The sequence below is a fragment of the Oratosquilla oratoria genome, chromosome 3, assembly GCF_046742065.1.
Source record: "Oratosquilla oratoria isolate Oo_2021 chromosome 3, ASM4674206v1, whole genome shotgun sequence".
Taxonomy (NCBI): domain Eukaryota; kingdom Metazoa; phylum Arthropoda; class Malacostraca; order Stomatopoda; family Squillidae; genus Oratosquilla; species Oratosquilla oratoria.
The window spans coordinates 33,432,692-33,450,025 of record NC_134779.1 but is presented as its reverse complement, the minus strand read 5'-3'; the positions used below and the strand labels follow the sequence as shown (position 1 = coordinate 33,450,025).

At 35.4% G+C, this 17,334-nt stretch overlaps 2 protein-coding genes across 5 annotated transcripts in view; one reads left to right on the top strand and one right to left on the bottom strand.

The window, feature by feature from the left end:
- Window positions 1-17,334, bottom strand: part of LOC143021382 (glycine receptor subunit alphaZ1-like) — a 206,593-nt gene that overhangs the window by 60,850 nt on the left and 128,409 nt on the right. The gene's annotated exons all lie outside the window — the stretch shown is intronic.
- The window catches only part of LOC143021361 (proteasome adapter and scaffold protein ECM29-like), a 67,628-nt gene continuing 63,947 nt past the window's right edge, over window positions 13,654-17,334 (top strand). For all 3 annotated transcript variants that reach the window (XM_076178804.1, XM_076178800.1, XM_076178811.1), the window contains exons 1-2: window positions 13,654-13,816; window positions 16,029-16,159. In XM_076178804.1, the coding sequence (XP_076034919.1) occupies window positions 13,777-13,816; window positions 16,029-16,159 (171 nt within the window). In that variant the 5' untranslated portion in view covers window positions 13,654-13,776. The remainder of the gene's footprint in view (window positions 13,817-16,028; window positions 16,160-17,334) is intronic.

Here is a 17,334-nt window from a genome sequence, read left to right as displayed (position 1 = left end):
GCTATGCTCGTGGTGTCCCGTTTTCATATCTCATTTTATCTAAACTATTTTTAAATTCATGTATTGTTTTTGCACACACCACTTTCTCATCTAACTTGTTCCAACTGTCTATTACTCTGTGAGGAAAGCTGTTCTTTTTCAGATCTCTTCTATAGCTGTCTTTCTTGATTTTCTTTCCGTGTGTGTGTGTGTGTGTGTGTGTGTGTGTGTGTGTGTGTGTGTGTGTGTGTGTGTAAAGTCACAGCAAATCCATAGATCAGGCCATACGAGATCCCTGAGCTCTCATACGGCAGAATAACAACTGTAAGTCACGAGTCCATCACGTGAACCAAGACAATGTTATATAACATGGCCAGGCCCATTTGGCCACAGTGCCCCCTTTATTACTTCAATTGAATAGAAAACAATAAATTATACCTTTTCAATATTTGAAATATTTTGATGACCGACAGACCTTTCAGTCCATAACGAGGTCGATAACATATATATATATATATATATATATATATATATATATATATATATATATATATATATATATATATATATATATATATAAAAGAATGGAGCAGATTCTCTATCTCTATATATGTATATATATATATATATATATATATATATACATATATATATATATGTGTGTGTGTGTGTGTGTGTGTGTGTGTGTGTGTGTGTGTGTGTGTGTGTGTGTGTGTGTGTTAGTGTGTGTACTGTACGTGTGTGTGTAAAATAATGGAGCAGATTCTCCCTCTCTGTCTGTCTGTCTCTCTATACACACACACACATATATACAGTATATATATATTTATATATATATATATATACTTATATATATGTATATATATATATTTAGATATATGCATTTATATACATATATATATATATATATATATATATATATATATGTGTGTGTGTGTGTGTGTGTGTGTGTGTGTGTGTGTGTGTGTGTGTGTGTGTGTGTGTGTGTGTTGAGAGTGTGTATGTGTGTGTGTAAAATAATGGAGCAGATTCTCACTTTCTGTCTGTCTGTCTCTCTCTCTCTCCCTCTATATATATATATATATATATATATATATATATATATATATATATATATACTGTATATATATATATATATATATATATATATATATATATATATATATATGTATGTATATCGAATTGTGTTACATGAAACAGCCTTGGCTGCAAGCTGAATCATTCCATTCCTCAGCGACGCATTTGGCAAAATCGTTTCTACCTATCTGCAAGTTAAATCTACGTTCCGACAGCTCGGGGCCTTTATTCCTCGTCCTGTAATCACTACCTGGACTTGGCTACACGTAGTCTTGTATATGACAAAGATCTTTCTCATAGTCTTTTGTGACGAAACGTAAGAAAATCGAAAACTCATACCTTCTGGAATTCCACAGCCGTCAGTCATCTCAAAGTTAAAAGGGAAGAAGACTGCGAGTTTTGACAATGTGTCTGAAGCCGATTATGGAAGATGACCTTTAAAGGCCAAAAATACAAAATGATGAGAATGGATAAGAAATAAGAACATCAGTTAATCACTCGGTGGGAAATGAATTAATTATAAAAAGAAAAAGAAAATCTGGAAACTCACTATGTCATTGTCACATGATAGATATATCAACAAAATGGTGAATGAAGCACACATACTATTGACTATCTATCTATGTACCATCCACTACCATCCACCACCCTTTCATCCATCTCATCTTAGCTCCTCCTGGATGACAGGTCATCCCTGTATCAAGGATCTATAATGAGATAGAAGTGGATTGGGAGGGACTGGGTACGTGCCTTTTGACTTATTGACAGACAAAAATTAGCTTTTTGTTCCATGAAGAAGAAGGGAAATGGAGACAAATACATAACAGGGAAATTAGGGATCAGACTCGGCAACCGTACATTCAGGATGAAATACGGGGAAGAAGAGGAAGGTGGACTGGACACTGCGTACGAATGGAGGCAGACAGACTACCAAAGAAGGTGATGGAAGGAGTAGTAGAGGGCAGAAGATCATTAGGTAGACCCAGGTACAGATGGATGGATGGGTGGATGGAGTAAAGAAGGACGTGGAGAGGGTGGCACCAAGAGAAGACTGGAAGGAATTGGCAGAGGATAGAACCATCTGGAGAGGCATAGTGAAAGCAGTGAAGGGCCGTCCGGCCTGAAAAGGAAGAGGAGGTTCCATGGTATAACCTAAATGTGACTGATGGGAGTGGCGTTGAAATCATGAGTCCCGTCACACATAGAAAAAGAGAGTGAAATACGTGAACATTCGGATATATATATATATACATATATATATATATATATATATATATATATATATATATATATATATATATATATATAAGTGGATGAATTACTTGAAGGAAAAGGGAATCTTGGCTGACAATCAGTTCGGATAAAATTATGTTACCAACTGTCCCCTTTTTCAAGAGTGGTTGAAAGAGAGGGATGGGTAGTTTATGTGTACCTGGATATGAAAAAAACTGATAAATTGCAGCAAAAGATATGAATAGGAGAAATGGAAACGTATGAGGACGGAAACAAAATGTAATGTATGGAAGATTTTCAGAAGGAGAGGCGTAGGTATCCAGAAGTGGAGAATGAAAAGTCAGATTGAAGGGGTGACCCGTGGGGTACCACAGGGTTGAGTTCTGGCAATAGTAACCGTCTTGACTAGTCACAAGCAATAGTTTTCACCCAGGCAACAGTTCTTACAATGTCAATATTATTTCTTTTATCGAGTAAGTGATATATATTTCCTATGTAGTATTTAGCTTACAGTTAGGCAATTTTCTGGGAAAGATAAAGCAAAATATTAGACAAAGAATTTGAATTCTGTATTACGAAAATATCTGAGTGGGTCAAAACTTTTGCACGTGACTGTGCATCAGTGATATGATAAATGGAATAGAAAGCTACGCAAACTTATTTCCTCTCAAAAGAAGTAAAAAGTAAAGAAGACTGTAAGTTACTACAGGAAAACGTAGACAAAGTCAGGAGTGGAAGATGAAATATAAAGAAGTGTAAAAGCTAGAAAATTAATCAGAGCAAAATGAGACTGTGAAGTTAATATAAATAAATGAATTAATTGTAGAAGTAATGATTTTAGACTTTTGATCGATTATCAGAATTTGTGTGAACGAATAGCTAGAGAGACGTGTTTTGTTAATGAACACAGGTGTCATTTCATTATCATGTGACGATATGGTGAAAGAATATTGGAAATGCGATTCATCCCAGATAATAATGTGTGTGTGTGTGTGTATTTACCTAGTTGGATTTACCTAGTTGTATTCTACGGGAAGGGGAGCTATGCTCGTGGGGTCCCGTTTTCATATCTCGTTTTATCTAAACTATTTTTAAATTCATGTATTGCTTTTGCACACACCACTTTCTCATCTAACTTGTTCCAACTGTCTATTACTCTGTGAGGAAAGCTGTTCTTTTTCAGGTCTCTTCTATAGCTGTCTTTTTTTATTTTCTTTCCATGTCCTCTTGTATTTCTCATCCCATTTTATCAGATTCTCTCTATCAGTAATTTCTATGCCTTTCATGATTCTGTAAATAGCTATCAAATCTCCTCTCTCTCTTCTTTGCTCTAGTGTCTGTAGTTCAAGTTTTGCTAGTCTCTCTTCATATGATAGTTTTGAGAGTGTAGGTGCCAATTTTGTAATTGCTCTTTGTATTCTTTCAAGTTTTTTATACATTTTTTTGTACTTGGTGACCATATCGTTGCTGCATATTCCAATCTTGGTCTTATCAGGGTGATTAGAATTTTCTTCACCATTTCTTCATCCAGGTATGTAAATGCAACTTTGATTGTTCTTATTAAATTATAGGTTTCTCCAAAAATCTTATTTATATGTTTCTCAGGTGACATATTATTCATAACAATGACTCCCAGTTCTTTTTCATTTTCTACTTTTTTTATTCCTTCTTCTCCCAATTTATATGATCCTGTTATTCTGTTTTTACTTTTTCCAAATTCCATTATACTACACTTCTTTGTATTGAACTCCATCTCCCACTTCCTACTCCATTCCTGTACTTTATTTAGATCTCTCTGTAGTGATTCACAATCTTCTTCAGTTTTCACTCTTTTCAGTAGTTTTGCATCGTCTGCAAAGAAGCTCATATAGCTTTCAATTCCTTCATCCATATCATTAATATATATAGCAAACATTATTGGGGCCAGAACTGTTCCTTGTGGAACACCGCTTATTACTTCATCCCATTTTGAGTGTTGGTCTCTTATCACTACTCTCATTTTTCTTTCTTGCAGAAAGTCTTTCATCCAATTTAGCAATTTGCCCTGTATTCCTCCTTCAGTTTCTAATTTCTTAAGCAACTTCTTATGTGGTACTTTGTCAAAAGCTTTTTTTAGGTCTAGAAATGCACAATCAGCCCATCCATCTCTTTCTTGTATTATATCTATTAGCCTTGAATAGAAACATATTAAATTGGTGACGCATGATCGTCCTTGTCTGAATCCAAATTGTCTTGGATTTAGCACGTTGTTGTTGTTTTTTTTCTAAATATTTTACCCATCTATTTTTGACAATTCTTTCACAAATTTTTGCTATTGTACTTGTTAGAGAGACTGGCCTATAGTTGTTAGAGTCTTCTTTATTTCCCCCTTTATATATAGGTACTATATTTGCTTTTTTCCAATCTTCTGGAACTTTTCCTTCTTTCAAGGAACTGTTTATTATGCTATGTATTATGTCTGCCAGTTCATTCCTGCATTCTTTCAGAATCCAGTTTGCTATTTCATCTGGTCAATGCGATTTTCTGACATCAAGATTACTCAAGTGGTTCAATATTTCATTCTTTGTTACTTCTATTTCTTTCATAGGGGAGACTTTCTCTTTCCATTCAATCTCTTCAGGTTGTATGTTCTCCCTTGTAAACACAGATTTAAAATGTTTGTTCATAATTTCTGCCATTTCAATTTCCTCTGTGTATTCAACTCCTCCTTGTCTTAATTTCTCCAAATCTTGTTTGTTTTTCAGTTTGTTGTTTACAAATCTGTAGAATAGTTTTGGTTGATCTTTACATTTTTCTATGGCATCTTTTTCATATTTTCTCTTTTCCTCTCTGCACGCTTGTACATATTCATTTCTATAACAAGTATATATTTTCCATTTTTCTGGTCTTCTGTTTATCTTCCATTTGGCCCAGGCTTTGTCTCTTTTGTCTTCTATCTCCCTACAACTTTTATTGTACCAGCACTTTACATATTCTTTTTCTTGTTTTTGTTTTGGGACATACTTTTCTACTCCTTTTTTATAGATTTTTGTCAAAATATTCCATTTCTCTTCTACTGTTGTATCTTCTTTTTGTATTCTTTCCCAGTTTTCATTTTGGAAGAATTATCTTATTTTATCAAAATTTGCTTTTTCATACATCAATCTTCCTTTTCTATATTGTTCATTTCTTTTCATGTATTTTTTCTCATTTAGTTCTAGTTCTATCAATATGTGGTCACTTTTGCTTATTGGTGCCTGGTATTCTATCTTTTCCACTATTTCAGGTTCTGATGTGATTATTAGGTCTAGTCTCGATGGTTCTGCTTCATTTCTATACCTAGTGTTCTCTTGGATCCATTGTGTCATTGTGTGGTCAGTAATCATCTCAAGTAGAACACTTCCCCATGAGTCTTCTCCACCCTTTACTGTCATCTCTTCCCAGCATATTTCTTTGCAATTATAGTCGCCCATCATAACTATTCTTCCTCCATCTTCCATTATCTTGTTTAGTGTTATTCTTGTGTCTTCTAACATGCTTTTATGTTCATTCTCTTCCCACGAGGCTGTTTTTTGGGGGCACGTAGTTTATTACAAACTTTCTGCTCTTCTTATCTCTATCTTCTACTTCTATCATGATCATCTCTACTCTATTGTTCCCATATGTGACACTCTTCACGCTTATATTCTTCTTAGTCAGGAACATAACTCCACCCCCTTGTTTTTTCTCTCTGTTTCTAATCCAATAATTATATGCATTGTGTCCTATGCTGTTGGGTGGTAGTGGACCTTTTAATTTTGTCTCAACAATTCCCATTATGTCCGGATCTTTTTCTTTCAGATATTTGTTCAGTTCATTCAGTCCTGTTATTAATCCATCTATATTTGTGTAGGATACTTTTAACTTTCTGTTATTTCCATTGTATTCTCTGTTTCTTTTGTGTTTCTCTCTGTTATTTTCCATTGCTTCAATTTCATATTCAGTACTCTCCAGTAGAATTCTTGTTTTTCTGTCTTCGTTCTGTTCTCGTTTTTTTTTTCTTAGCTTCATGTCTTTTCCTTATTTCCTCCTCTCTTTCCTCTTTATTCATTTCCCTTTTTATACATACCTTTTTATATTGTTCACTTGTTAGTTTCCCTGTTTTGGACAAGACATTCTCTGCCGTCGTTTTTGACCTGAATTTAATCTTAATTGGTCTGGTCTTGTCTGTACTATATTTCCCGAGTCTGAATTTCTCTTCGATTTGTTTCATTATTTCTGGCTCATCTTCCTGAACTAATTCTAGTAAGTTTCTTACTTTTTCATTTTCCTCTTTGATTCTTGTGGTTCTATCTGGGTTATGTTTCTCTTCCATTCCTAATATAATTATACATTTCTTTTTCTCTGCTAAGTCTCTTACAATATTCTCCTTCTGTCTCATCACTTTGATAACTGAGTCTTCAGTTTGTTCTTTCATTTGCTGTTTAATTATATCAGAAAATGCAACTTTACTATTTTCTTGTATCTTCCTCCACCTCTCTGCCTCTTTTGCTATTGTTTCTTTATTGTCTCTATTGTTCTTTTTTAATTCTTCATTCCCCACTTTTACTTCTCTTAACTGCCTTTTTAGGTCTTCTATTTCATCAGTTAAGTTTTTGTTCGCCTTCTCTAGTTCTTCCAATTTTTCAAACCTCTCGGCAATTTTTGACATCTTGCCAAACCTAATCTCCCAATGCTCAGTCATTTGTTCAAGTTTTTCCTCCAGTTTTGCCAGTCGGGGGAGGTTGGTATCCGCCGCCCCCTCATTAAATCCTTGAAAATTATTATCCTCACCTTCCATTGAACTGCTTTTATCTATGTTTCTGATCTTTACAATTTTGTTAGTCCCATCATCGATATCCAAGTCATCCGTTCGGCGTTTGTTTACAATCCGCCTTGACTCTTGGACCAAGTCCTCCCCTTCCTCATTTCCTTCCATTTCCCTCAATATGCCTTCCCTTCTCCTTCCCTATCACTTCCCCACTATTCCACGAGCACTCCCCTTCCCTATAAATACAAAACGCACTTCTCTGGATGTTGAGATCCACGTAGTTTTTCCTTTTTCTTTGGAACACCAGTTCTCGCCGTCCATTCGGTGAAAGTGTGTGTGAGTGTGTGTGTGTGTGTGTGTGTGTGTGTGTGTGTGTGTTTGTGTATGTGATTCACCATGGTCTTGGATCACGTGTTAGACTCGTGATCGACAGTTATTTCCCTCCCGGAAGAGAGCTCAGAGCTCATATATGACCGATCTATGGGTAATGCTATGACTTTTCACGCACATCCACCCAACTCCCCGCCCACAAGAGTTGGAGTAACGACCCACAGCGCAGCGATACTGAAATTATTTCAGCCCTGGACTCTGTGTGTGTGTGTGTGTGTGTGTGTGTGTATTTACCTAGTTGTATTTTACAGGAAGGGGAGCTATGCTCGTGGGGTCCCGTCTTCATTTCTCATTTTATCTAAACAATTTTTAAATTCATGTATTGTTTTTGCACACACCACTTTCTCATCTAACTTGTTCCAACTGTCTATTACTCTGTGTGGAAAGCTGTTCTTTTTCAGGTCTCTTCTATAGCTGTCTTTTTTTATTTTCTTTCCGTGTCCTCTTATATTTCTGTCATCCCATTTTATCAGATTCTCTCTATCAGTAATTTCTATGCCTTTCATGATTCTGTAAATAGCTATCAAATCTCCTCTCTCTCTTCTTTGCTCTAGTGTCTGTAGTTCAAGTTTTTGTAGTCTCTCTTCATATGATAGTTTTGAGAGTGTTGGTGCCAGTTTTGTAATTGCTCTTTGTATTCTTTCAAGTTTTTTTATACATTTTTTTGTACTTGGTGACCATATCGTTGCTGCATATTCTAATCTTGGTCTTATCAGGGTGATTAGGATTTTCCTCACCATTTCTTCATCCAGGTATGTAAATGCCACTTTGATTGTTCTTATTAAATTATAAGTTTCTCCAAAAATCTTATTTATATGTTTCTCAGGTGACATATTATTCATAACAATGACTCCCAGGTCCTTCTCATTTTCTACTTTTTTTATTCCTTCTTCTCCCAAATTATATGATCCTGTTATTCTGTTTTTGCTTTTTCCAAATTCCATTATACTACACTTTTTTGTATTGAACTCCATCTCCCACTTCCTACTCCATTCCTGTACTTTATTTAGATCTCTCTGTAGTGATTCACAATCTTCTTCAGTTTTCACTCTTTTCAGTAGTTTTGCATCGTCTGCAAAGAAGCTCATATAGCTTTCAATTCCTTCATCCATATCATTAATATATATAGCAAACATTATTGGGGCCAGGACTGTTCCCTGCGGGACACCGCTTATTACTTCATTCCATTTTGAGTGCTGGTTTCTTATCACTACTCTCATTTTTCTTTCTTGCAAAAAGTCTTCCATCCAATTTAGTAATTTACCTTGTATTCCTCCTTCAGATTCTAGTTTCTTAAGCAACTTCTTATGTGGTACTTTGTCAAAAGCTTTTTTTAGGTCTAGAAATGCACAATCAGCCCATCCATCTCTTTCTTGTATTATATCTATTAGCCTTGAATAGAAACATATTAAATTGGTGACTCATGATCGTCCTTGTCTGAATCCAAATTGCCTTGGATTTAGTACGTTGTTTTTTTCCAAGTATTTTACCCATCTATTTTTGATAATTCTTTCACAAATTTTTGCTATTGTACTTGTTAGAGAGACTGGTCTATAGTTGGTAGGTTCTTCTTTATTTCCTCCTTTATATATAGGTACTATATTTGCTTTTTTCCAATCTTCTGGAACTTTTCCTTCTTTCAAGGAACTGCTTATTATGCTATGTATTTTGTCTGCCAGTTCATTCCTGCATTCTTTCAGAATCCAGTTTGCTATTTCATCTGGTCCATGCGATTTTCTGACATCAAGATTACTCAAGTGTATCAATATTTCATTCTTTGATACTTCTATTTTTTCCATAGGGGGGACTTTCTCTTTCCATTCAATCTCTTCAGGTTGTATGTTCTCCCTTGTAAACACTGATTTAAAATGTTTGTTCATAATTTCCGCCATTTCCATTTCCTCAGTGTATTCAACTCCCCCTTGTCTTAATTTCTCCAAGTCCTGTTTGTTTTTCAGTTTATTGTTTACAAATCTGTAGAATAGTTTTGGTTGATCTTTACATTTTTCTATGACGTCTTTTTCATATTTTCTCTTTTCCTCTCTGCACGTTTGTACATATTCATTTCTATAACTGGTATATATTTTCCATTTTTCAGGTCTTCTGTCTTTTTTCCATCTGGTCCAGGCTTTGTCTCTTTTGTCTTTTAACTCCCTACAACTTTTGTTGTACCAGCATTTTACATATTCTTTTTCTTGTTTTTGTCTTGGGACATACTTTTCCACTCCTTTTTTGTAAATTTTTGTCAAAATATTCCATTTCTTTTCCACTGATGTTTCTTCTTTGTATATTTCTTCCCAGTTTTCTTGTTGAAAGAATTCTCTTATTTTATCAAAGTTTGTTTTTTCATACATCATTCTTCCTTTTCTATATTGTTCATTTCTTTTGATATATTTTTCTCCATTAAGTTCCAGTTCAATCAATATGTGGTCACTTTTACCTATTGGTGTTTTATATTCAATCTTGTCCACTATTCTAGGTTCAGATGTAATTAATAAGTCTAGTCTCGATGGTTCTTCTTCATTTCTATACCTAGTGTTCTCCTGTATCCATTGTGTCATTGTGTGGTCAATAATCATCTCAAGTAGAGCGTTTCCCCATGAGTCGTCTCCACCCTTTACTGTCATTTCTTCCCAGCAGATTTCTTTGCAATTAAAGTCGCCCATCATAACTATTCTTCCTCCATCTTCCATTATTTTATTTAATGTTATCTTTGTGTCCTCTAACATACTTTTATGTTCACTCTCCTCCCATGAGGCTGTTTTTGGAGGCACATAATTTATCACAAATTTTCTGCTCTTCTTATCTCTGTCTTCCACTTCTATCATAATCATCTCTACTGTATTCTTTCCATATATGACACCTTTCACGTTTATATCCTTCTTAGTCAGGAACATAACTCCACCCCCTTGCTTTTTCTCTCTGTTTCTAATCCAATAATTGTATGCATCATGTCCTACACTGTTGGGTGGTAGTGGGCCTTTTAATTTTGTTTCTACAATTCCCATTATGTCCGGTTCTTTTTCCTTCAAATAATCATTCAGCTCATTCAATCCTGTTATTAATCCATCTATATTTGTGTAAGACACTCTTAGTTTTCTGCCACTTCCATTGTGTTCTCTGTTTCCCTTATGTTTTTCTTTTGTATGTCGAACTTCCTTAGTTTCATGTTCACTACTCTCCAATAGAATCTCCCTTTCTCTGACTCCGTTCTGTTCTCGTTTTTTGCCTTAGCTTCCAGTCTTTTCTGTTTTTCTTCCTCTCTTTCCTCTTTATTCATTTCTCTTTTTATCCATATCTTTTTATATTGTTCACTTGTTGCTAGTTTCCCTGTTTTGGATAAGATATTCTCTGCCGTTGTTTGTGACTTGAATTTAATCTTAATTGGTCTGGTCTTGTCTGTGCTATACTTTCCGAGTCTAAATTTCTCTTCGATTTGTTTCATAATTTCTGGTTCATCTTCCTGAACTGATTCTAGTAATTGGTTTACTTTTTCATTTTCCTCTTTGATTCTTGTGGTTCTATCTGTGTTGTGTTTCTCTTCCATTCCTAATATAATTATACATTTCTTCTTGTCTGCTAAATCTCTTACTATATTCTCCTTTTGTCTCATCACTTTAATAACTGAGTCTTCAGTATGTTCTTTCAATTGCTGTTTGACTATGTCAGTGAATGAAACCTTATTTCCTTCTTGGGTTGTCTTCCAATTTTTAGTTTCTTTAGCTATTGTCTCTCTGTTTTCTTTACTATTCTTCTTCAATTCCTCATTCTCCACCTTTACTTCTCTTAACTGTCTTTTTAGGTATTCTATTTCATCAGTTAAGTTTTTATTCGCCTTGTCTAGTTCTTCCAATCTTTCAACCCTTTGTAAAATGGTGTTCATATGACCTAACCTACTCTCCAAGTCCTCGATCACCTTATCAACCTTCTCCTCTAGTCTTGTCAGTCGGGGGGGGGGGGTTTGTGTCCCCCCCACCCTCTTTAAATCCCTTGAAAATATTCTCATCACTTTCTACTGTATTGCTCCTATCTATACTTCTAATCTTTACATTCTTATTAGACATCTCGTCGTCTTCCAGCTGGTCTTGCGGTCGCTTGTTTATTTTTCGGCGGTCTGTTTGGGCCAAGTCCTCTACTTCCTCATTACCTTCCATTTCCCCAGCAATCCCTCCCCTTCTCCTCTTTCCTTACTTTCCCACTATCCCACGAGCAATTTCCCCCCCACCCTGTAAATACAAAAAGGCACTTCTCTTTGCGTTGGGATCCACAATCTGCACTTTTCTTCAGAACGTTCTTCAAGCCGTCCGTTCGTTGAAAGTGTGTGTGTGTGTGTGTGTGTGTGTGTGTGTGTGTGAGCGCGCGTTCTGTATATAGTAACGGAAGCTGTATAATACAATAAATATCACTTTTTTATGATTATAAAAACAATTTCAATCAATTCTATGACACGTGGCAACAGCGCTTTTTCCCTCCCTCCCATGTTGCCACGCAACATGGGAGGGAAAAAGCAGTGGACATGCAATTCAAAGACAACAAATTGTTTTAATCCTATTAGGACACATCTTTTCTTTACATACGCATGTAAATATGTGAAACATATTAGAATAAATAGTACAGACCAACAAAATAAATTTAAGGTAATTTGATTAGTGAAGATAAAGAGACATAATCCCATATGAATAGTTCCAACCTAATATACTACAATTAGTTAATTACACACATCACTAATTAGTACAAGAGGTGTGAGAGGACGACCGAGGATGAGATGGATGGATGGGGTAAAGGGGGCGTTGAGCAAGAGGGGAATGCCTGCTGAGCAAGGGAGAGAGAAGACAGGAGATAGGGGTGAGTAGAGAGTGACCGCGTATAGATAATGGGCGGCGGATGGGGGTGGGGGTAAATGCTTATGTGTGAATGGTATTTTGACGCAACCGGAAGGGATTTCTCCCCGTCTTCTCTTTTTCTGCGTGAGAGGGCGGAGAGGAGGGGGGGGTCGCCAATTAAGTGAAGCGGCCTTGCTGTGGATGTGCTGTGTCTTAGCACAATACTTCTGACTAAGGGCACTGGGCGGGATACAGGGGTGACCCGTCATCCACGGGGAGCTAAGATGAGAGGGAGGAGAGAGTGGTGGATGGGAGTGGAATGGGTGGAAGTATGTGGCTTTTTGACTTGGCTACCCCCCTTGTATGTGGGAAAACTTCATGACACAAACACTATCACATCCACGAGCGCTAACTCCTACACATATTCATCTAATAGAATTAAGATAATTTACATCTTTCACATTCTATATTCTCATTTCAATTCGCCTTTTAATATTTCTTTAGTCTCTGCCTATATCTACTACTACATTTCCAGCTCCCTTCTCCATTTTGCTAGTAAACTGAATAACAATAAAATCTCTCTTCTCGTTCATCCTAATTCGCGACAAAAACACGATTTCCACAATCATAGAAAAACGCTCACTGGCAGCACCCTACTTTATATAAAACTTTATTTCCCTGCTGACCGATCCTGCAAGTTTTACCTGGATGATCCTATTAGAACGAGAGGCATGTGACTCCAGATTTCTGTTTGCCTCTACCAAAATTGAGGGAAATTAGCTACAATACAACTCTTGGTATTTATGTCCAATGTGAACGGGCCTTAATTTTTACTGAAGTTAAATTACCAAATCTGACCCAACATCAAGTGAATTAACTTTGCGTAACAACAGCAACAATAATTCTTTGAAACACCGGTTTTAAGTAGGATTTTTTCACTACATCATTATTCCTTTATATTTTGAATAAAATGTTTAATCCGTTGCCTCAAGTCCTCTTGTTACAACAAAATAGATGTAATGTTCGTGAAAATAAAATCAAGTAGGCAGACATTTCACCTGATATTTGATTTCCTTTCGTACGGTGTCAATGTACATGCTTTTGTATTCTCATATCCATTAATAAGCTTTGATAAAACTGATTATGGCTCTGAACATTCCAAGGTGTAATTAGTAGCATTAGTTTGAGCAAGAAAATATCATGAACGTTTATTATAAAATTATCGTATATATAAAGTAAACATTTTACTCAATCCGTATATTTATCATTTTTGAGAATTATAAACTTGAATTAATTACTGACATCATGAATAGAGTTAAATATAACTAAATTTCATTAAATCTATTTAGCCATCAGTAAATAACTACAGCTGCGGTTTACCATCTGATAGTCATACATGGTTGACATCTAAACATTGGGAGGTTGCAGATGACGCTGCGGAATATCGTTCAAAGATTTAATTAAGTCGTTGTTTCCATAAGTTCTTATCATATTTAAGCCCAGAAGATGGCCACTGCAAGTACTCCTAACCTTAACGATGAATTGGGTAAGTATTACCGTGTAAATTTGATAATGAAATGCTTTGCCACTTAATCTTGGCAATAATTGTCTCGAATGATTTTGTTTGTCAAGTTGCAGTGAATTGTATCATTAGTATATTATATATATCATACTTATTTGTCATTACATGTCCTATGATATGAATTTCCAATTGTGAATGTATTTTCACGTGAAATGTAAATCGGTGGAATTTGTAGTTCATGTTAGTGGTATACTATCCTATGTATTTTTGACTTTGTTTACACTGACATTCACCATTGTGAAATGGAATTTTCTCTACAGACAATAACTATTTTCTGATAATTGTCTCTCACTTTTGTTGATCAATTTCATAATGGCAGAACCTAGTGCATCAAAACTTGTATATAAAAATGTAAACATAATGTAGAAATTCATTCTTTCAAGTATTCTGAATATGAGGGATATAAGAGTATTAGGTGGGAAAATATACCTGTTGGCAGTTATAATAAAGTATGTATGATGTTTATGCCGTAGCAAAATGGTTAATAGTTTACCATTCAAACACCTGGATTGCCATTTCCTATCATGGTAAGAATTTCGACAGCAACCATCTTTGTGGTAAAGAAAACGTGTAACAGTGTTGTGGAATTCGACATTTGTTAAGATGGCCACAGGATTCAATAAATTCAATTTCTTCACTCACACCTTCATTACTAAACATGGCAAAACAATTTCTTTTTATATGAAAATGTTGTATAGAAGACCTCCCTTATTTTATCCAAACAAATTTGAAAAAAAAAAACATAACATTATGATGTGCATTGTAATTTGTTTTATATTTACTCCATTAACCACCATTTCTAGATGACAACCCCAAAACTATGACACACAGGAAGTCGGTAACTGCCAGTAAGCTAGATTTGAGTGATAGGCATCAGGCAGTTTTCTACTTCAGAATTTCGTCAAAATATAAATGTACTAAAATGACCCCCATTTCATTATAAACAAAAGCTGAGATGCTATTTAACAAATTCACATTAGTCATGAAGATTTATTTTAAAGTATTTTTGCCATATGGTAACCTAGGTGTAAGGACTACAGCTATGTTGTGATCGAAAATAGGCTGTGTAGTGTTTTGTTGATTACAGAAGTGTTGGGTTTGGTTATGTTGTTAGATTAGGATAGGTTTTACTAATTATTAGTTGGTATTTCCCGAATCTTGCATATTTTTCTATTTATAGACTTAATAATCCAACATGGCCACCAGATTGTAGTGTTGGCACAGGAAAACATGGCATATTGTTTAGATTTCTGTCAAATTTTCCAAGAGAAACCACTGTGATAGCAATATCATCATCATCAGTTCTGACTTAGATTTATCAGACCTTATTAATTAAGATTCAGTAATTATTCAGACCCACCCAGATAGCTCAAGAAATAAAAAAAAGTGTTGCATAATCACAAAAACCACGTAGTAATAGATTGTTGCCATATGATTAAAAAAAATTACTACATTTTACACTGGGTTTATGGATATCATAAGTAAAGATAAAACTTATTTTCTAGAAAATTACTTTATGACTATCACACTTATATTATGGCATAAATTATTATGCATACAGTATACTTATACACCTGTTGAAAGTATTAGCAGTAATAGCATAACCAAATTGTGTATATATTGTAAGAATTAAATTCAAAATAACCTCAAATGCTTGTTAAAAACTTTCATTCTTCTTTACATACTAGGGATTAGTATGTACATTAAAGAAGAATGACAACAACTAGACAGCAACACAATACAACTTTACTAAGTGACTTATGCACCTGCCTGAAGGCTGTTGTTGGTTACCTGAAGGCCACATTAATTCTTTACATACTTAGAAAGTATCAGAAGAGCTAGAAATGTTTATTATGTATTTATTCCAAAATACACTTAAGTAAGGATTTGGCAAATGGAACAGTATCAAATTCCTATTATGAACAATTCAAGTTAGTGGTCATTTGGTGGTATGGAAGTAACTTTTTTAAATAAATAATGCTCTAAAGAAATTGACATGACTTGTTGCATGATTTGAACCCAGAACTGGCTGATATATATCATCATCATGTTTGGTGATATGTGGTATGAATGGGGAAAGTAATTTTTATGCATAATGTGTTCTGCTTTACAGTGAAAATGGAGGACATTTTTAGAATGTGTAGCTGATGGAAATACTCTTCTTTATACTTAACAGTTCTCGTGGAGAGGGTCTTCCTACGAATATGCTCGGCAGCAACTGATGATGCTCTTGAAGCAGAGCTACACAAATTCTTGGCTCCAGTTATACTGAAACTGGCTTCACCTCATGAGCCAGTCAGAAAAAAGGTGAGCAGTGGTGTCACAAATGTGTGTATGTAGGGGGGGGGGGCAATGCTGCCATGGATCAGTGATAGCGTGCACATCTGACAGTTGTTGAGAGAAGTCAAATTTTTGGGTTCGAATCCTGGTTGTAGCACAGAGGTCAGGAAGGTCATCCACACTGAGCAATGGCCCCCCAACTGCCAAACTAAAAGTCCTTTTGTAAGGAACCATCCTAGCCCTGAACAAGTTCATGATGTAAAAATGTCCTCTTCCAGTTTACACACTTGTATACACCTAGGTCACTTAATCCAATACCCATTAACAGCCATTTGTGTGGGACGTTTGAGTCCAGGACATAAAACTCACTTCAGGAATTGGCCCTGGACATAAAACACCACCAATTACTGAAGTAGGTTTATGTCCTGGGCCCATATGTCCACACAAGTAGCAATTGGTGAGTGTTGGATTAAGAGATCTAGGTGAACAGGAAAATACATTTCCTGGTCTTTTTCACTTTATCCCCATGATCACACAACACCCTCCCATCCCAAATCAAGATCTCTCTCTCTCTCTCTCGCTGCTCATTTGCTTAGTTGTGGGTTTGAATTCTGCTCTTCTTTCCAATTCCCAGTAGTGACTGTGACCTACCCCAACAGGACAAGTGCATAGGACAAAGCTATGTACCTCTAGGCATAGGCTTCTCATCTTCTTCATTGACCTGTACACTGCAATTAAGTTGCCTCTTTCTATTCATTCCCTAACAATGGCAGGTTTAGCACTTCTAGCCTCTCTTTGTATGGTTTGTGTATGTATGGGACTCATTTTGGTTACTACGTATTCTCTTGATGTTATTTACGTCTTTCACTTTGTACAATGACTATTCAAGCCTATGGAGATTAGGATTTATTTATTTTATATACATATATATATATACACACACACACACACACATATATATATATATATATATATATATATATATATATATATATATATATATAATTTATCCCTTTTATTTGTGTACTTTCCCACAAACTTACTGATGGGTGTATGAGGTGACTGGTTATTCATTGTCATCACTTCCAAATCTTTCTCCACTTTTGCCTTTAGAATTGTTTCTCCTCTGAAGAATTCAGTAGGACCTGCTCGTGGTGGTCTAGCAAGATGGACAATGGAGAAAATCATCTCATTTTCAAAAC